A 22284-nucleotide genomic window follows, 5' to 3' on the forward strand; every position below is an offset into this window, starting at 1 on the left:
TTAAGAGAGAATTTGAAAAAAAGTTGACCACAGAGGCAAAATCTCATAATAAAAACTTTTTAAATATATCTGAAGCAGCCTACGAGGTAATTGGTTGGACCTTTAGATGAACAAGGAGTTAAAGGGGCACTTAGGGAAGATAAGGCCATCATGGAAAGACTAAATTAATTCTTTGCTTTGGTGTTTACCAAGGAGGATTTTAGGGAGATACCTGTTCTGGAGATGGTTTTCAAGAGTGAAGATTCCGATGAACAGACCCAAATCACGGTGAATCTGGAAGATGTATTAGGCCAGATTGATAAATTGAAGACTAGCAAATCACCTGGACCAGATGGTATACATCTCAGGCTTCTGAAAGAACTAAAAAATGAAATTTCAGACCTATTACAAGTAATTTGTAACCTAGCATTAAAATCATCCATTGTACCTGAAGACTGGAAAGAGGCTAATGTAACCCTGATATATTAAAAGGGCTCCAGATGTTATCCGGGAAACTACAGACCAGTGAGCCTGACTTCAATGGTGGAAAATTTGTGGAAAGTATTATAAAGAAGAAAATCACAAGACATATAGATAGACATGATTTAATGGACATAGCCAGCATGGATTTACACAAAGGGAGTCAATATATTCTTTATTAGTTTTCAGACAACAAAACATTGCATTCAACCATCCAAGTCAAAGATAGTGAGTAGGAAAATACAAATAAGGAAAAGAATTCAAAGCAAATTCAAACATATGCTCATAATCTTCCAAATCCACATTATAGTAGATTAATGTAACAACACACTTAGAGGTCGATTTTAAAAGCAGCGCACATCCATGTGCATGCGGTTCCCGGAGCGAGCACATGAACATGCCAATTTTATAACATGCGTGTGCTGGATTTTAAAATCCATGCACGCATGTGCAGGTGGTGCGCATAGGAGGGAATTTTCACAAAATACGGCAGTGAAGCAATTGGGCCTCCCCCAGTTCCCTCCCAGTCCGCTCCAGTTAAGTAACGGAATGGGAGGGAACTTCTCTACCCCCCTACCTTACCTTCTTCTCTCTTCCCCTCTCCTCCCCACCCTGTAAGCCTAACCTAACTATCCCCCAATTTTTTATTTTAGTACTTACTGCTGCTCTGGAGCAGAAGTAATCTCCATGCGCCAGCCGGCTGCCGGCACACACTTCCCCAGGACAGCATCGAATGGCACTGTCCTGGCCCGGCCCCTGCCCCACCACTCCATGCCCAGACCCAATCCCAGATGCCCCTTTGGAGAGGCCCGGCACTTCGGCGCGTAACGGAGTTTACGTGCATGGCCGGGTCCTCACCTGTAGGATCTTTAGTTGGAACTTCTTGATGCCCACCAGGCTGGATTAGATGATCATGCATTGGCCATCTCACCATCTGGACAAGGCAGAAACTTCCCATTTCTTCTCCCTTCCTGTGGCCACAAATCCTTCCTAAAGGGCGCGCCCCCTTTGGCACGCTGGCGACGGCAGGCCACAGGACTCCAGCAGATGAAAGTGTTATCACAGAACCCCAGGCCTTGGCTATCCTCCTGTCTGACGAAACGAGGGAGTAGCAGCAGCAGCAGATCTCCCAGGCAAGCTCAGTCTCGCTGCAGGACACCAGCAGATGAAATGTCCTCACCGAACCCCAGGCCTTGGCTGTCCTCCTCCCACCTGATGAAGCATGGGGATAGCTGTGGCAGGTCTCCCAGGCAAGCTCCTACAGAAAGGAAGTCTTGCTTCATAAATCTGCTACATTTATTTGAAGGGGGTGAATAAACATGGATAAAGGCAAACTGGTAGATGTGGTATATTTGGATTTTCAGGACGCTTTTGACAAAGTCCCGCATGAGAGGCTTCTAAGAAAACTAAAAAGTCATGGGATAGGAGGTGATGTCCTTTTGTGGATTGCAAACTGGTTAAAAGAAAGGAAACAGAGAATAGGATTAAATGATCTGTTTTAACAGTGGAAAAAGGTAAACAGTGGTGTGATTCAAGGATCTGTACTTGGACCTGTGCTTTTTTATGTATTAATAAATGATCTGGAAAGGAGTATGAATGAGGTGATCAAATTTGCAAATGACACAAAATTATTCAGAGTAGTTAAGTCACAAGCGGATTGTGATAACTTGCAGGGGGACCTTGCAAGACTGGAAGATTGGGAGTCCATATGGTAGATGAGAAATAATGTGGACTAGTGCAGGATGATGCATATAGGGAAAAATAACCCATGCAGTAGTTATATGATGTTAGGTTCCAAATTAGGAGTTACCACCCAGGGAAAAGATCTGGGCATCATAGTTGATATTACATTGAAATCATTGGCTCAGTGTGCTGTGGGAGTCAAAAAAGTAAACAGAATGTTAGGAATTATTAGGAAGGAAATGGCATATAAAACGGAGGATGTCATAATGTCTCTGCACCAGGCCATGGTTAGGCTGCACCTTGAATACTGTGTGAAATTCTGGTTACCTCATCTCAGTAAAGATATAGTTGCACTGGAGAAAGTACAGAGCAGGGCGACCAAAATGATAAAGGGGAAGGAACAATTCCCCTATGAAGAAAGGCTAAAGAGGTTAGGACTGTTCAGTTTGGAAAAGACAAGGCCGAGGGGGGATATGATAGAGGTTTGCAAAATCATGAAAGGACTTAAACAGGACTTGAAACAGTTATTTACTCTTTTGGATAATATACGGACTAGGGGGCACTCCATGAAGTTAGCAAGTAACATTTACAACAAATCAGAGAAAATTCTTTTTCACTCAATGCACAATTAATCTTTGGAATTCGTTACCAGAGTATGTGGTTAAGGCAGTAAGTGTAGCTGGGTTTAAAGAAAGGTTTGGATAAGTTCCTGGAGGAGACGCCCATAAACTGCTGTTAATCAATAAGGTATACCCACTGCTTGTTGCCGGCATTAATACCTTGGGATCTATTTAATGTTTGGGTACTTGCGAGGTAATTATGACTTGGACTGGCCACTGTTGGAGACAGAACACTGAACTTGATGGACCCTTGGTCTGACCCAGTACGGCATATCTTAAGTTCTTATAAGTTATGGCCCAGGTGTCGGGTCCAAGCTTCTAAGCCTGGCCTTGCATAAAGCCTAGGCCAAAGTCACAGTGACCTACCGCTTCTTAGGCCTACACAAGGCCAAGGCTTCGGGACCAGTTGGCCACGATGCCTAGGCTCAGGACGAAGCCTCAGCCTTGCATTGTCTTAGGCCATGGTAGGTCACTGCAACCTTGGCCTAGGCCCCACACAAGGCCCTGGCTTGGGCCGGGGCCTAGACCTTGACTGCAGATCCTCCCTGGACCAGATAAGTGGGGGCCGGGGAAGATCCTGGCCCTGGCATTTTTTTCTGGGTGGGAGGGATGGGTGGGGGGCACAGGAGGTCCCATTTCTTTTTTATTTTCCATTTTTTGGGGAGAGTTCAATGTTTACTTCATTTTTTTTAACTAAAGAAACAAAATGAACATTACACAAAACAAAATTTGTGGAGAAAAAGACCCCCCCAAAAAGAAAAGGAAAACAAAACTAAATTTCCCTCCCTTCCCATCCCTATTGTTATTATCACTTCATCATCAGGAAAGTCCTCTCCATTACAGCAAAAAAGTGTAAATAATGAAGTGCTGTGTTTTCCATGATAAATAATCCTATAACCAGTGGGAATCAGCTGAACTGCCAAAATGCCTCTTCAAGAACATGAGAAAGGCCAAAATGGATTTGGCGTGCCCTCGATGACTTGGGGGACATAGAAACATAGAAATGACGGCAGAAGAAGTCCAAACGGCCCATCCAGTCTGCCCAGCAAGTTTCACACTTTTTTTTTTCATACTTATCTGTTTCTCTTGGCTCTTAGTAACCTTTTGGTTCTATTTCCCTTCCACCCCCACCATTAATGCTGGGACACCTACTAACACTCAGCAATAGCAAATCTCCATGTCTGACCTGGAATTTCTAGGATCAGAGCCCCAACTCTGACTCTCCAGGAACATTCTTGGTCTCTCCAGGCCTGGCACCGTTCTTCTCCAGAACTGTGTAACCTCTATCACTGTAGTAATGATGATAAAGCACAAGCAGCCACAGGAGAGGGACAGGAAGAGGCACTTCTGCCTTCTGCAGCCTGTTGGTTCTCAGTGCTAATGCATGGTATAATAGTGATCAAGCCACCATTATTTACATACGGGCCGATACAGTAAACCACGCGCGCGATTCAGAAAGTTAATTTATTTAAATTAGGGTCCGTGGTAAAAAGAGGCACTAGGGACACTAGCGCGTCCCTAGCGCCTCTTTTTTGACGGAAGCGGCGGCTGTCAGCGAGTTTGACAGCCGCCGCTCAATTTTGCCGGCGTCGGTTCTCAAACCCGCTGACAGCCACGGGTTCGGAAACCAGACGCCGGCAAAATTGAGCGTCCGGTTTTCAACCAGCGAGCCGATTTCACTTTTTTTTTTTAACTTTGAGGGCCTCCGACTTAATATCGCCATGATATTAAGTCGGAGGGTGCACAGAAAAGCAGTTTTTACTGTTTTCTGTGCACTTCCCTGGCGCCGGCAGAAATTAATGCCTACCTTTGGGTAGGCGCTAATTTCTTAAAGTAAAATGTGCGGCTTGGCTGCACATTTTACTTACTGTATCGCGTGGGAATGACTAATAGGGGGGGGTTGGACGCACGTCGAAAACACGCATCCAAATGCCAGTTAACAGTGCTCTCCACCAGAGCACACTGTACTGTATCAGCCTGATAGCAAGGTGGGTTTAAGGAAGAGCAAAGGGGGGGGGAGAGAAAAAAAAGCAAAGATAAGGATAAGAAAGAGAGAACAAAGGAGGAGGTGAAGTAAACTGCAGCCCTGCAGAGAGAAGGGAGCAAAAGTAGAACAAATAAACCCCAGGGAGATAAAACAAGTTGCAGAGGAGTCTGCTTTGTTTCAGGTATCAATTTTTAAAGTTTGATCACCAGAGGCAACTGGGCTTTTCATCTGCTGAGAAAGGACAGACTGTTTCTATTGTGTTTTGGTTGCTGGACAAACAATAAAACTTGAGTATTAAAAAAAAAAAAAAATAATACCAGAATGGGGAGGGGGAGCACAGTAGTTGTTCGCACAAGGTATCAAAAAAGCTAGCACTGCTCCGGAGTCCAGTATTGCCTCTGTGGCCGTTTCGTATTTTCCGATTCTCCTCTCCCCCATCTGTTAGCCTCATTAGGGTGAGCAGAAGTGTAAAGTTTCCGGATGCGGTCCATAATCAGTTACTGTGGCCCCGTGCGGAGGCGACGGTTACACATTTAACGTTCAGTCAGTGGTAACGCTGCCTTCCCCGTGCACTGCTGCTAGGTTACTGTGACCCCGTGCGCGGGGGGGGGGGGGACACAGGTAGAGAGACTGGCTGCCGCTGCTGCAGCGCGAGCAGAGGACGGGATGCGCACGCGGGTCGCTCCCTGTTGCCGTCTGCCATTGGGCCGAGCTGCGCCCTCCCTCCCTCCCCACGCTTACCTTCCCTTGGTCATCGAAAGGGACGTCCAGGGCCGTAGACCGGAGGCGCACGTCCTCCCCCTCCTCGGAATAGGCGGTCACTGGATCAAAGTGCGGGTAAGGGTTGGCAAAAGCGCGCTCCTCCTTCCCCGACTTGCCCTCCAGTCTCTTCGACATTGCTTCTCCCATTGCGCGCCAGCGGGGAGAAAAGGGCATGCGCCGCCGGCAGCCCACGAATCAACCGCAGCGGGCGTTTCTCCCGAGGAGCAGAGCCGCTGCCAGGCTGCACCCACTGCCCCCCCCCCCCGACACGGGCAGAAAAACAGGGCCGGGGAGACACAGCCACGCTCTTTCGGTCAGCCAGAAAATTCACTACCGCTCTGATCGCACAGAAGCCAATGAAAAGGAGAGAAAAAGAAACGTGACCAGCTTTTCAATCCTTCGGTGGCCGCGTCTGGCAGTTGCACAGGCAAATTCTAGAGCCTCCTACCAGTCCACGGCGATCAAAATTCCGCTGGCACCTACTGACACTTTCTGGGTCCGAAAAAAAGGCTTTCAGATAGATTGGCTTATTCTGCACCACGAATAAATTACTCTCCGCTATTACAGTATCCTCTCCCTCTCATTCTTTATTCCATATTCTTGTACAAAATAAACTTTTCAGTCCTGGCTCTGTTTCTTCCTGCCTCTGTGGACATCAATGACTTTCCCAATCTCCAGTCTGCTGTGTGGTCGTCAGAGACCTGCATGGCTCCTTTGCGGCTGTTACTGTTAACTTCGTGGACCCTTGGGCCGGTCAGGACGAAAGATGGTACGCTGTGAAAGAACACAGCAGACGTCCTGAGCGGGAGGCGGTCGAACGGCCTGGAAGTAAGCTCGGGCAGTGAACTCAGGTGGAGCCCTATGCGACCAGGGGCTCGGCTGTGAAGCGGAGAAGGGAAGGTGTTGGGCCCAGGATCTGAAGACCTTCACCCTGGAGACCGGTACCCCCCCCCCCCCCCCCCGAGAGGAGCTCGTAGGAGTCCGGCCGCTGGGACTTTTGGAGATTCGCCCTGGAAGCCGGAGCCCCCCCCCCCCAGGAGGAGCCCGTAGAGGCCCGGCCGCTGGGACTTAGGAGAATCTTCAGGCCCGTGGAGAGAAGCGCTGAGGAACACTGAAGGGTCCGAGACAGGGTCCAGGAGTCAAGCCGAAGGGAATGGACAGAAGCGAGGTCAAGAGTCAAGCCGGGTCAGCAGGAGAGGGAACAGTGGAACGCAGTAACTTAGAAGACAGGGAGCCCCTGTAGAACCTCGTTGCAAGGCAGGGAAATGCTGCAGCTGCAGGTCTTAAGTAGCCCTGCAGCGTCTGACGTCACCCGGGGCAGATTGAGGTTTTCCCGGGCTGGCCCCTTTAAGGCTGGGGAAACTGCGCGCGCGCGTGCCTAGGGGGCGGGACCAGCCGCGGGAGGACGCCGGCTGCTCCTCCGGAGCAGGAGCGTGGCGTGGGAGGCCTGTGCAGGCCCGGGGACGTCGGGACCGCGTTGAGGCCGTGCCGGAGGTAAGTGCCGGTCCCGGGGGCGACCCGGGATCGCAACAGTTACCGTCGGAAGAGCTCCCAGGCGCCGGTGCGCTTCATCTGCAGTGACTTCCTCCTCGATGCGGCCCCGCGCGATTTGGGGCGAGGCCACGCCCCCCTATGACGTCAGACGCCGACGGGGCTCTGCTCCGGCGCGGGAAACTTAGGCTATTTAAAAGACGTCTCTTCCTCTCTTCACTGCTTCGGCCACAGTGGTGTTTAGTTGTTGCTGCTCCTGCTGCATTCCTGTCCTACTGCCTAGACGCGGACTGCCTTGTGGATACTCTTGCCTGCTGCCTGCCTTGACCCGGACTGCCTTGTGGATACGCTTGCCTGCTGCCTGCCTAGACCCGGACTGCCTTGTGGATACGCTTGCCTGCTGCCTGCCTAGACCCGGACTGCCTTGTGGATATTCTTGCCTGCTGCCTGCCTTGACCCGGACTGCCTTGTGGATACTCATGCCTGCTGCCTGCTTGATCCAGACTGTCTTGTGGGCTACGCCTGTCGGCTGCCTGCCCAGACTCGGACCTTTCGAGGAACTATTCCAACTCCTCCCTGGACAAGGTAAGCGGTCTCCTGTCTTGGTTCCACATATATCTGTAACAGTTGACCGAAGCCATGGAACCAGTGGATTTGACCGCACTTCAGGCAATTCCGGGGTTAGCGTCCCGGCTTCAACAACAGGGGGTCCTTGACCAAGTCACTGGAGTCCTAGACCGGTTAGTCGCCCGCATGGACTCTCTCGCCCACGTATCCGCAGCTCCGGTTGCCTCTGTCAGTGATGTACCTGCTCCTATACGGCTATCTCCGCCACCACGATTCAACGGAACTGCCGCCCAATGTCGAGGTTTCATTAATCAGTGTCGGATGCATTTTTCTCTTCAGCCATCCTCGTTTCCTTCAGACAAGACTAAGGTCACTTTCATCCTGTCATTATTGGAGGGGCCAGCCCTGGCTTGGGCATCACCCTTGTGGGAGAGAGAAGATCCTCTCCTTAATAATCTGGACAGATTTTTAAAGGAATTCCATCTCATCTTTGATGAACCAGGTCGATCTACCTCGGCAGCCAATGACCTACTACAAATTAAGCAAGGCTCTCGCTCAGTGGGTGAATATGCTATCCAATTTCGAACCCTGGCGGCGGAACTCGCCTAGGGAGAGGACAGCCTCACCGCTATTTTTCGACAAGGGCTATCTGATACCATCAAGGATGAATTAGCGGGCAGAGATCCTCCGGAATCATTGGAAGAGCTTATCTGCTTAGCCATCCGGTTAGATTTACGCTTTCAAGAGAGAGCATGAGAGTGTTTGGGCAGTCGAAGATCTTATAGGTTGGCGCCAACCTTTCAGCAACCCATTGTCGTTCCACGTTCACTTGAGGAGTCTGCTAACACCGATGAACCTATGCAGATTGATAGATTCCGGTTATCTCCGAAAGAGTGACAAAGGCGAAGATTAAGAAATCTATGTTTGTACTGCGCCGGGGCCGGGCACTTCGTTAACAAATGCCCCAACAGGGCGGGAAACTCTCGGACCTAGGTCGGGTAGGAGAGGCCTCCCTGGGTCCCAACATTCCCTCTCCCCAGCTACTGATTCCAGTAACCTTCACCATACAACAGGAACCAATTACATTTCAGGCTTTCATAGACTCAGGGGCGGCCGGCAATTTCATAGAAGAAAGCCTGGTTAAGACTCATCAAATTCCCGTGGAAGTATTACCCATTCCTCTGTCGGTCACCTCTGTATCTGGGCAACCTCTGGGCATGCGAATTTCTCTGATTACCAAACCCATCCTTATGAATGCTGGGGTTCTTCATCAGGAGAGTATTCAGCTTTATGTGCTTCCATTTTCAGTTAATCAAGTAATCCTGGGCCTACCTTGGTTACGAAAACATCAGCCCCAACTAGATTGGGCTTCCTTACAATTGGTGAATTGGAGTCCGTTTTGTCTTCAGAACTGTTTACAGAAAGTACAGAAGTGTCAAATTCACCGTGTGCAGATTTCTTCACCTATTCCCGCTCCCTATGAAGAGTTCGCGGATGTCTTTAGTAAAAGACAGGCTGAGTCATTACCACCTCATCGAGAATATGATTGCGCTATTGATATTTTCCCTGGGAAAGTTCCTCCCAGAGGCAGGATTTATGCCTTATCTGAACCTGAATCAGCAGCCATGACTCAATATATTCGAGAGAACCTAGCACGGGGATTTATCAGACCCTCCACTTCACCTGCCGGGGCGGGCTTCTTTTTTGTTAAAAAAAAGGATGGAACGTTACGTCCTTGTATTGATTATCGGGGCTTGAATGACATTACCAGGAAGAATAGATACCCTATCCCCTTGATCTCAGAGTTATTCGATCGGATCAAAGGCGCCCAGATTTTTACAAAATTGGATCTTAGAGGAGCCTACAACCTAATTAGATTTAAAGTCCGCCAATTGGATATCAAATTGTTCTTTCACTGTGCTCGCTTTAATGGCTTCTATCTGACCAGACACTTCCTCTTGTAGTGTGATTGTAAGAGCCTTAGAGGTCTCAATAATCAACACCATTAAATCAAACGAGCATTTATTGAAAGGAGTTAGTACAGCAAGCAGCTGATCTCAACCACATTACAGGAAAGGAATCAGCTTTTTTGATCGCTGAACACCCTATTACCCCAGTGTTTTACATAGTCCCCAAGATACACAAAACATTAACCCCGAACCCCCCGGGACGCCCCATAGTGTCCGGGATTGGTTCAGTACTTGAGCCACTGTCTAAATTTGTAGACACTTTTTTGAAACCCTTTGTACCACACATCAAATCCTATGTCAGAGATTCGGCTCACTTAATTTCTTTATTATCAAATGTTCATTTAGCAATTGATTCATGTCTTTTAGTCACGTTAGATATTACATCTTTGTACACCAACATCCCACAGGATGAGGCATTAGTAGTGATTGAAAGGGTCCTTAACTCAAGGACAACACAGTTACGGGTCCCTACTGACTTTTTAGTGGATCTTGCTAAGATAGCACTCACACGTAATTATTTTTTGTTTAAATCCCAATACTATCAACAGATTAAGGGCACAGCCATGGGGGCAACCATGGCCCCCAGTCTAGCTTGCCTGTTTGTAGCGGATTTCGAAGAGCGGTATATCTATACATCGGATTGGCAACCTTATATAGTGCATTGGTTTAGGTATATTGACGATATACTGTTGATTTGGCAAGGCACTGATGTCCAGTTTTTTATGTTTATAGATTGGCTAAACAACTTAAATCCCAATTTACAATTTAACTTCGTGATTGATTCTCATCAAATACTGTTCCTAGATGTGATGATTATTTATCAAGATCACCAGTTCTATACATCTATTTACCGTAAAGAAACAGATAGGAACACCCTATTAGCTTATGATAGTTTCCACCCACCCCATTTGAAGAATAACATTCCTACAGGTCAGTTTTTAAGGCTCAGACGGCTATGCTCCACAAGGGCAGACTATGTTTTCCAAGCTAAGCAGATGTCATCGCGGTTTTGACAGAGAGGGTACCCCAATAAGGTTTTGAAGCAAGCATACACAAGAGCCTTTAATGTTAATAGGGATTTACTTTTCTTACCCCAGACGAAGGACACTACCCCGACAATCAATTGCATTTTACCCTTTTCTACGATTAGTAATGACATTTCAAAAATTATTCGGCGAAATTGGGGTGAATTAGCTCTTGACACATATTTGCGGAATACCATCCGGTTTACCTATCGAAGGGGTTCTAACATGCGGGATAGGTTAGTACACTCATGTTTTACCCAGCAAGGTAGCAAACGAGAGAGAGGTTTGCACAAACCGTGCGACCATTGCTCACTGTGTAAACATACATCGACTTTGTCAGAATTTGTACATCCGATTACAGGTAAAACCTATGTTTTATATGGGCATTCTGATTGCGACACACAAGGGGTGGTTTACGTGATTAAGTGTCCGTGCAATAAACTATATGTGGGTAAGACATCAAGGAAAATTAAGACACGAATAATTGAGCATAAATCTAGTATAAACACGGGGAGGGAAACGGCTCCACTAGTAGCCCACTGGACACAGACACCGCACACAGTAGAAGAACAACACTTTTTTTGTCATTGATGTGATATCGCCCCCAACCAGAGCAGGGGATTTCTCTACTATTCTTATTAAAAGAGAACAAAAATGGATTTACATCCTAAATACATTAGCCCCAAATGGACTTAATGCCGAGCTTGAGTGGCATCATTTTTTATGACTCTAGTATGACGGCCAAGGAATGATGGGTAATTAGCTAATCACCAGTGTCTGTGATTAACGCTGCTTTCGCGCCAAGATAGCCTGAGTTAGGGTTTAAATTCTGCTCCCTGACACAGCGCTACTGTGCTCCGGTAAAAAAATATATTTTTATTTATTTATTTATTTATGGCTTTTTTATACCGACACTCATGATACCAATCATATCGTATCGGTTTACAATAAACAGTGGTGCAATAACATAACAACAACGTGAACAATAGGCTAGGAGAGAAGAAGAGAGTGAAAGTTACAATAAACAGGGGCACTTGAACTGGGAGGAGGAAAAGCCAGAGTAATGGCTAGCATAGAACTAGGTAATATTTAGTCTCAGAAATAAATAATATGAAGATATATATACATAAGGCTATAATAGACACTTGTATTCAGGACTGAATGTAATGTAATATGTAATATGACTGATTACCACACAGGTATGTGAACTTTTGTATGTAGTCTGTTCTTTGGGTAGCCCAGTTGTTAGAATTTGGTCATATCTTTACTATTTTTGTTTGTAGACACTGATAAGAATCCCCCCGAAGCAGCCGACAGGCAAAACACGGGTCCGTGTCGGGGACTGCTGTCAAGTTGTATAACAAAATTCTGTGGTGTGAATGTAAGGAGTTACCATTTGGAATAATAAATGGAATGGACTTTGGAACATTGACCAAATTAAGTTTCGTGTGCACTTTGTTGGGCTTTATAATTCACGGAGTAGAGTGCACCACAAGCTCTGGTTCCTTGTTTGGAGTTATTTCAGATGAGCCATATCTAGCAGTTCGAAGGGAGGTTGTGTAAAGGTGGTTAGGATTATATTAATGTCCCAAGGTACCAATGGTTTCTTTACGAAAGGATGCATACAAAGAAAGCCTTTTATGAATCTGGATATGAGAGAATGCAGAGAGATTGGTTTGTTATTGTCTGATGCATGGTAAGCTGCAATTGCACTGAGATGTACATGTATTGATGTTCCTGCAAGACCTGATTGTGCTAGGGAATAGAGATAGGACAACAAAAGTCTAGGACCTCAGTGAATGGTTCAACATGATGAGAATGACACCAAATGGAGTAGCATTTCCATTTGAATGTGTACTGATGACTTGTAGATGGTTTTCTGGAGGAGAGAAGAACATCTTGGATTGGTTCTGAAAGGGACCATTTTTCTAAGACTGTGCATTCAACATCCATGCTGTCAGGTGTAGGAAAGGTAGAATAGAATGCAAGAATGTGCCTCCTTGAGAGAGAAGAGAGGGGTTGTCTCCTAGGGGAATTGGTGTATTTGAGGATAGTTGAACGAGATATGCATACCATGGTTGTCTTGTTCATTCTGGTGCAACAAGAATCATCATGGCTTGTTCCCTCATTACTTTAGTATTGTTTGAGATATAAGTGGTTATCAGAGGAAAAGCATACATGAGGTCTGTGTTCCAGGGAATCAGAAATGCATCCTGGGCTTCTCGTAGAGGACTCAGTTGGATGGAGCAGAACTGGTTTAGTTTTTTATTTTGCTCTGTCACAAATTGGTCGATTCATGGCTAGTACCATGTCTGGAAAAGGTGGTTGGCAATGTCCTGGTATAATGATCATTTATGCAGGCTGAAAATTCTGCTGAGCCTGCTCGTTACTGTGTTGTGAATACCTGGCAGGTAAGGTAATAATCTGTTCCATGGCCTGGTGTGATCTTTAAGCCGGTGTAAGAAATGGCCCATCCTCCTCTGAAACTAGGATAGGCTGATCTTTTATTAGACATGGGTTAAAAGGAAGTTGCATAGTAGAGTAGTGAGGTTCTAGGGATTATAGTTGAAGTCCCTGTGATAACAGCTGTACCACCAGGATGGAAGTGGTAATCGGGGGTGGCAGTCTAAGCTGGCCCTCAACTAGTGAAGCACTATATGCATTATAGAGCTGTGTTGGTAGTGCTGCTTTTAAATTTTCCTAGGTACATCTTTCCCTTGGATGAAATGCCAGCAGTGGAAGATGCTGCTCCATTTGTCTTGGTCTTTTAGAAGAACTGGAGCAGTTAGATTTAGGGGAAAGGTGTTGATCGTCATCTGAGAAGAGCTCTTGCATGGAAATGAAGGATTCTGTGATAACTTGAATCGATGGATGAATGAATCAATGGACCTGTTCTGGATGGCCATGCCTTTGATGCATCAAGTGATGATCGCTTGGATGGTTCGTGCGTTTGCATTGAAGTAGGATGCATAATTTGCACTGGTGCAGGTTTAGCTAGATGCAATGACTTTTGCACCAAGGATGTCAATGCAGATTGTGTTGAATGTGTCAGTGATGTTTGCATCAATATATGCACCAAGTTCCCATGTGTCAAGTGTGTTGATACTTGCGTCGAATGGTGCTCCGATGCATCATGGGACTTCTCTTCCAGTCAGTGATTTTTGGATGTACTGGAACATTTTTGTATTTTTGGTGCCAGTTTCTCAGTGTACTTTGATGATGCATCAATTGCTTTGGTTTTTTGAAGGCACTGTTTCTTTTTGCACTATGTGCATCGATGATTCTCGATGCTTTGACGGAACTTTTTTTTAGAGTCCAATGATTGAGGCTCCCATGGACTAGAATTTTTCCATTTTGACCCACTTTTTTCTTCCCTATTGTGCCTTTGAGTCAAAGCTTCAAGAAGAAGAGGAGGAATTGTGATTTCAACACAAATTTAGTGGATGACTTCAAGGAATCGAGGAGACATTTGTCCACAGGCTGCACAATTTGGTTGGTCATGGTCTGGATGAGGCATCAATAGCAAAGCTCCTGGCCATCCATCTTAGACATAAGGCACCTGCAAGTGCAGGCCTTAAAACTGCGGGTCGGTATTCATGACATTTTCTTTTATAGTACTTAAAAGTACTGTTTGGGGTTGCTACAAGCAGTGAGAGAAGGGTTTTCCTTTTTTTTTTTTTGTAACTGAGGAGTCAGTCACAGAGAGACTGTTTTAACCATCCATGCGATAGCTCGGACAAAAACTGACTGAGGAGAACTTCTGCACATGCTCAGCAGAGCTCAAAACTCTACTAGCATGGAAAGACAGTTCCATTCTATGCCATCTTATGATGTCACCACAATTGATGTTTAATTCAGCCCTGCTTATTGACTGAAAAACCACCATGACCTCTGTTAAGGATAGAAACTGCTGCTCCATGCAGGTTACCCCCATGTTTTCTGATAAGGAAGTAACTGTTGCTCCGTGCAGGTTACCCCCATGAATAATTGTTACACCTAACGTTAACATAGGTTATCTCCTTTCTTCATTACCATAATCAACCTACATGGGTATAATCAGTCATTTTCAGAGTTGGAGCTGCAAATTGAATACAGTGGGAGATGGGAAATAAAGCAGTCTTTTTCAAAGTCTGGCACAGGTCTTCATGAGAGTAGGTGAGCTCAAGCTGAGGGCCTTGTGCTGCTGTACATAATAGTAAACTGCAACCTAATTGTGAGGTAAACAAAGGTATGTAAATCCCCTGTCCCACATTCTAGCAGTCCACTACTAATGCTAGGAGAAATGGGATTGACATGTTTTAGAATAATTGCATTTTACAGAAAAATGTTTCCAGTTGTCTTATTGCAGGTTACTGACATCTGAGGCAGAGGGGTGGCCATGAGGATCCCTGCATGATAATGAGGTCTGGGGTTCTCGGAGTGGTAACACAGTAAAGCAGAAAGTTATGGAAGGGCTACTGGAAGGTCTAACATAATATTCAACTATTTGGCTGCTCATAGGGTATCATAACCACCACCCAAAGGGGGGATCAATCTATTCTGAGCATGGTTTTATCCACCGGGCTATACTGCCACTCCCAGAAAAGCTGGGAGAAGTTTCAATAACTTGACCATACTTAACCTGGAAATATCAGAAAGCAGTTACTTTTGGGGGCTATTTCGGTCCAGATAATGTTCATACCCAGCCTTAAAAATAAAGAAATAATTTATAAAATAAATAGAAATAAATAAAATTGGGTAGTATCACTGGCAAGTGAGGGGGAGGAGGTGATGGCGAATGGTCAGATTATGAAATAAGGAGGTGACTAAAACCAGCTATCCAGAATAAGTGAACACCGATACTAACTTTACTAACTTTCACATTTATTCTATTAAGACAGAAACAACAGGGTCAGCAGGAGGGCATAAGTGGCAATGACATAGCACCAGTAGAACCAGTGGGGAGGGAAGACCAGCAGCCACCTAGTTGTTAGAGAAGCAGGTGCTAAACCAGGCAAGCCAGGGTTCAAATCCTGCTGCCACTCCTTGTGACTTTGGGCAAATCACTCCGCCCTCCATTGCCACAAACTTTAGGCTGGAGCCACTAAGCTACAAAGTTTTATCACAGGAGGGGGTCCCTCTATTATGGGGGAGGGGTGTTGCCATGATAGTGGAGTCCCTTCCCACAAAAAACTTTGCAACTCTATGACACATTCTTTTGTCTTGTGGCCCAAATACCATGGAGTAAATGAACATGCCTAACAGCTCTTTAATGCAAGAACGACCCAATCTCAAGGGACTGCTGCTAGCCCCTGCCATAAAAATCTCATGGCCACAGGGGGAGATTGATTGGGGGTCAGTGCTGACCCCAGCTAAGCCTGGGGTTGCCACTCAAGGCAGCCCCGACTCCTCCAAAAGTTAAATACAAAATTGACTTTGTGTGGCGACAGCCTCAGCCCCCTCACCCCAAATCAACAATAAAAAGTGTCCTGGGCCCAGCCCCCCTCCCCCCAATCTTCTCCAAAGGTGAATAGCATAAATAGGGTCCTGGGTCCCCGACACCCCCCCCCCCCCCCATGACTTATAGCATATCAACCCCATGAGAGCTAAAAATAAATTACGATCCTAAGCCCTGGACCCCTTCCCATCCCCACCCACACTCCCCAGAACCTAAAATTAAAGTTGGAGCTCCTGCGCTGGGGCCAGGGCACACCTTAAATTAATAAATAGGCGGAACAGCCTGGCAGGGCTGTCCCGTTCTCAAACACTTTGCAAGGTATGTCTGAACGAGGAGCAAAGAGGTGGGCATAAATAATAAATAAATAACCCGGAAAAAGCAAATATTGATTAACAAAAGGAAAGTCTGCTCCCCGGTGAACGCTGCATTACACGGGTAATATTTTAGTTTATTTAAAGCTGCTTTTTCCGTTCTGTTTCAAAATTAGAGATAACGTGTTAGGTTATGTTGGAATGAGTAAACTTTGGATTCAAACAGATGTCCCAGTATATATTATCGAGGGGAAGGCGGGGACCAGTGGTGCCCCGTGCCTGTGTCACTCCATCATCAGGAAAGTCCTTTCCATCACAGCAAAAACTTTTAAATAGTAAAATGCTGTATTTTCCATAAAAAATAATCCTATATCCAGTGGAAAACTATTGAGCAGCCAAAATGCCTCGACAAGATAAAGGGAGAGCCCAGCATGGACTTGGCCTGCCTTCAGTGACTTAGGGTCACCAATAGCAAATCTCCATACCAGACCTGGAGTTTCTAGGATCAGGGCGAGCTGCCCCTTCCCTCCCTCCCTCCCACGCTTACCTTCCCTTGGTCGTCGAAAGGGACGTCCAGGGTCGTCGACGAGAGTTGCACGTCCTCCTCCTCCCCCTCCTCGGAGGAGGCAGCAGCTGGATCATAGTCCGGGTAAGGGTTGGCAAAAACGCGCTCCTCCGTGTCCGACTCACCCCCGAGCTGCAGCTTCAGTCTCTTCGACATTGCTTCTCCCATTGCGCGCCAGCGGGGACAAAAGGGCTGCGCCGCCGGCAGCCCACGAATCAACCGCAGCGCGCGTTTCTCCCGAGGAGCAGAGCCGCTGCCAGGCTGCACCCACTGCCCCCCTCCGACACGGGCAGAAAAAACAGGGCCGGGGAGACACAGCCACGCTCTTTCGGTCAGCCAGAAATTTCACTACCGCTCTGATCGCACAGAAGCCAATGAAAAGGAGAGAAAAAGAAATGTGACCAGCTTTTCAGTCATTCAGCCGCCACGTCTGGCAATTGCACAGGCAAATTCTAGAGCCTCCTACCAGTCTACGGCGATCAAAATTCCGCTGGCAATCTACTGACACTTTCCGAAAAAAAAAAAAGGCTTTCAGATAGATTGGCTTATTCTGCACCAAGAATAAATTACTCTCCGCTATTACAGTATCCTCTCCCTCACATTCTTTATTCCATATTCTTGTACAAAATAAACTTTTCAGTCCTGGCTCTGTTTCTTCCTGCCTCTGTGGACATCAATGACTTTCCCAATCTCCAGTCTGCTGTGTGGTCGTCAGAGACCTGCATGGCTCCTTTGCGGCAGGCTGACAGGCGGCGGCTGCTGTGCAGGGAGAGAAGGAATGGGCAGAGGGCGGCAATCCCTTGCCCGCACCGTCCCGGGGCTGTGGTCAGGAGCTCTCCCCGGCATGGCCACTTTTCCTCTCACCTAGCAGGCATTCCTCCCTTTAATGGGAAATACACATTCATAACAGCATTTTCGGCCCACAAATGAATGCACAGATCCTCCTCACAGGAAGGCAAATAGCGATCCTTATACATTCAGGCATCCAGGGACAAAAGCAACACCTTCCATACTCAGTCAATCGCCCGCCTCCCTTCCATCCCCTCTCTCAGGCACCGCCAAGCAGGGCCGACCTCAGAAGCTGCTGGCAGATGCCTTTTCTCAGATTAAGCTAGGATCGGCTGAAGTGCTCCTGGCCCACCCTGCTCCAGGGACATGGATTTCGAGAGGCTGAGCCTTCCCTTCCCAAAGCCCGACAGAATGGTGACTGACAGCTGCTTTTTTTTTTTTTTTTTGAGGGGGGGGAGGGGGCACAGCTAGCGGATGATGTCTCCATTCTTCCCTACCAATCGGGGGGCAGGGAGACTGTGTGGGACTTACTCAGCCAATGGGAAGACGCCGGGGCGGAGATCAGGAAGACACGCTACAGCGGGAGGGACGGAGGGGGCCAGCGATTGCCTCTGCACTGAGGGCGAACCTCCTGGGTGAGAGGGGCAGTGCAGGCAAGGAGAGTTGGGAGGAGGTAGGTGCATGAAATTGAGGATGTTGATGCTGCTGCTGCTGCTGCGGTGCCCTTTATTACCCACGCGGGCTGGAGAGGAGTTTACTCTCAATGAGTAAACACATGAGCAGCAGAAGTGTGCATGTGTCAGAAACAGCAAGAATGGGTGGAAGGAGTGTCCGAGAAAGCAAGACAGTTTACATGTCAAAGAGAGCATAATATGTACATACAGGACCACACTCACTCGCATCCACCCTGAACATAGAAATAACTCCAAGACAATGGTTTGGGAAAAACAAAGGCCGCAGCTTTATTCATAAATGGTCCGAGCCCTGAAACAACAATCATTTATTATTATTGTGGGATCTCAACATTCCCTCCCCGTCTATCCGCCACTCCGGCAGGATAGCCTTCTCCAGCCACCCGGCTCGAATAAATTGGCACTCACTCCAAGTTCCGGCCTCCGATGTCCTCTGACAAGGAGCCAACTCGAGTGGACCCTCGCCTCCGCCTGCCAAGGGTCTGGCCTCCGTGGTCCCCGCCTCCTTCCAGCAAGGGACCACATCCATACAACAGCCCAGTTGTCGACCATCACCTGTCTAATGTTGAAATCCCTTTACCATCAGACATCATTTTAACTCTGCAGGCTCGGACCAAGCGCCCCCGCTGCGACGACCCGCCCAAACACAACATGTTCAATTCAATAAGCAAACAGTAAACCATAAAACACAATAGGGTGGGTGGGAGGGAAACCGAATTGTCCCGCTAATCCCGCCGCCGAATCACTACTGATAGCCCCCCCGTACCGACCCCTCCAACTTCAAAATACTTTCCCCCAATCAGATGCTCCCTGCTCCCTGTCAGCCAATCAGCGGCTGCCACTCCATATCTTGGATCTACGTTGCCTTCTCTCGTACTCGCCACCCCCCCCCCCCCCCCCTTCCCGAACGGACTTTCATTCCCCCCGCGCTCCTTAACCCTTTCCTTCCCCCTTCCTTCCTTTCCAAAACCCCCTCTTCCCCTCCCCCCCCCCCCCACCCGCGCTCGCCGAGTGTGCCTTAGTCACATTATAGGGTCTCCGCGGACACAAGGTCCACTTCGACCGTCATAATATGTACATACAGGACCACACTCACTCGCATCCACCCTGAACATAGAAATAACTCCAAGACAATGGTTTGGGAAAAACAAAGGCCGCAGCTTTATTCATAAATGGTCCGAGCCCTGAAACAACAATCATTTATTATTATTGTGGGATCTCAACATTCCCTCCCCGTCTATCCGCCACTCCGGCAGGATAGCCTTCTCCAGCCACCCGGCTCGAATAAATTGGCACTCACTCCAAGTTCCGGCCTCCGATGTCCTCTGACAAGGAGCCAACTCGAGTGGACCCTCGCCTCCGCCTGCCAAGGGTCTGGCCTCCGTGGTCCCCGCCTCCTTCCAGCAAGGGACCACATCCATACAACAGCCCAGTTGTCGACCATCACCTGTCTAATGTTGAAATCCCTTTACCATCAGACATCATTTTAACTCTGCAGGCTCGGACCAAGCGCCATAGACACGGGCATCCTATGCCCTGTGACCCCCCAAAGATGCGGCCCTGTCTACCTTCGGAAATAGTGTCTCCAGTACCTCCTGAATGGAATTTAAGAACAGGTCAGTACCCAGGAAAGACAAATGAACTCCGTCGGAGCCAAACAGCCCCGAACTCGGACCCCAGGACCATTCATGGCGGACGTGCCGCCCCCCCCAACCGAGCCAGCCAGGATCCAATCTGCTGGTTCGCTTTGGACCTACTACGTTTCCACATCACATTTTCCCATTCAGTAGGTCTGGCAATTATATCCGACCAACACAGGATGGTGGTAGGCAATAGGATTGAAACAGTCATCAAATCCTTCCGGACAATGCTGATGAATTGCCTACCAGCCATCCGTCCCCAGTCATTGCCACCCAAATGAATCACCACAACACGAGGCGGTCGGAGACGCGTGCATTCGTTCCTCACGTATGGCACCAACTCGTCCCAACTCATGCCTCTCCGCCCCATCCAATGTACTTGCACCCCTCTGTTCTGCAGATCCAAATGGGGACCGTAAGGTCGACCCTGTGCATGCTTATGTGCCCAATGAATATATGAATGTCCAATGATCCACACCGACATATCAGCGGGCACTGCACCTAAAAGAAACAATAATTAGTCGATTTTTTGTGACATCCCCCCATCCGGGCGGATATAACTTGTATATGCACTGGATCTCCACCGTCCAATCCTCTGTATCACCCCCCTGGACAATCCCGCCCCAGCTGCTGAGGTTGCCGCTCCAATTCGAAAAGAGTGTGTCCCGAATAGCCTTCCGTCCAATCCTATCTGGACCAGCGCCCGACGAAGTACCGATTTAAATTGGTACCTGGTCAACGGACTTAGGTTCTCGTGTATCAAGAATGGATCCGCCTCCCCCGGCCGCGCCCTACAGTACTGAATCGCGTTTGCCACCGGGCAGGTATCCAATCCTGGCACTGCAGTCAGCACCACCGACGACCCGCGACCCTGTTGATCGGTCTTTGAGCGTGGTATACCTAGTACCACCGACCGATTTGTCACAATGACGTTCCTGGCCAAGAGTCCCAGGCAATCCTTGCTGCCGACCGATCGCGCCACTAATTCGCTTATTCTGAAGGCACCGAAAAAGGCAAAAACAAAAGCCAAACGGAATAGCAGAATTTCGTAATTGGAAGAGCACACCGCTCCTACCGCTCCCCATAGCCGAAGCAAAATATCGTGCGTGATGGGCAAACGATAATCCGATCGTTGCCCCACTTCTCGATGCCAACCTGCTAACAACCTTCGTACTATAAAACGCCCCGAAGGAAAACCCCAGTCATGAACACGCATAAAGAAAGAAAATCCCGCCAATTGCTGACACACCGACGATCTCGCATAACCATGTAACCTAGCTTGTTCAATAAAACGCACCAAAGCAACATCAGAAACGGGACCCCCGCGCCAACCTAGAGAAGACAAAAATGCGGTCACTCTTCGAGCTCCGTTAACGTAACCTGTCCATGTTGACGTTGCTAATGAAGCTCGCAGCATACTCCAGGCATCAGGGCACCAAATTTCCAAAGGGAAGATGGAACCGGCGTTCCATCGGACTCCGCCTCCGGCGCTAATTCTCGAAATGTATCCCACTTGAAACGAGAAAGAGAGTCGGCGACACCATTAGAAACCCCCGGCACGTGCCGGGCCCAGATAGTGACATTCAAGGACATACAATATAAGATCAAAGTCCGCAACAACTCCGATACACGAGTACATTTCGCTGATCTTTTATTGATAACCTCGACCACCCCCATATTGTCGCACCAAAAAACGACCCTCTTTCCCCGTATCCGCGCACCCCAAACATGCACCGCTACCACAATCGGGAACAATTCCAAGAATGTGATATTCCTTGTTACCCCCTCTTCAACCCAAGCACGCGGCCATCTCGCCGCACACCAGGACCCTTGAAAATAGGCACCAAAACCCGTAGCCCCCGCCGCGTCGGTAAACAACTCCAGATCGTGATTAGACGACGGATCAGATTGCCAGAATTCCACACCATTGAAACCAACTAAAAATGTATCCCATATCTGCAAATCATCCCTCATTCCTTTGGACACCCGAATGCGATGATGACGCTTCCTAACGCCTGACATGGCGTGTGACAATCTCCTCAGGAATACCCGACCCATAGGAATTACTCGGCACGCAAAATTAAGGCTGCCCACTATAGATTGCAATTCCCGCAAGGTTAGTTTATGCCTGTCAACCGCATCTCGCACCAAACTCCGCAGCCGCTCCACCTTCACTACCGGCAACCGCGAAACCATTTCCCCTGAGTCTAACTCAATTCCTAGGAACGTCAATTTTGTGCAGGGTCCCTCCGTCTTGCCCTCTGACAAAGGAATACCAAATTCCCG

The 22284-nt window shown here is 47.9% G+C and overlaps 1 protein-coding gene across 2 annotated transcripts in view; it reads right to left on the reverse strand.

The window, feature by feature from the left end:
* Positions 1-18068, reverse strand: part of LANCL2 (LanC like 2) — a 179615-nt gene extending 161547 nt beyond the window's left edge. Inside the window, exon 1 of one of the 2 annotated variants that reach the window (XM_029589566.1) lies at positions 16860-18068. In XM_029589566.1, the coding sequence (XP_029445426.1) occupies positions 16860-17045 (186 nt within the window). In that variant the 5' untranslated portion in view covers positions 17046-18068. Of the gene's footprint in view, positions 1-5490; positions 5674-16859 lie in introns of those variants that run through there. The other variant, XM_029589565.1, reaches the window with a different exon arrangement.
* Between the last annotated feature and the right edge of the window lie 4216 nt (positions 18069-22284).

The sequence above is a fragment of the Rhinatrema bivittatum genome, chromosome 2 (genome assembly GCF_901001135.1).
Source record: "Rhinatrema bivittatum chromosome 2, aRhiBiv1.1, whole genome shotgun sequence".
Lineage (NCBI taxonomy): Eukaryota > Metazoa > Chordata > Amphibia > Gymnophiona > Rhinatrematidae > Rhinatrema > Rhinatrema bivittatum.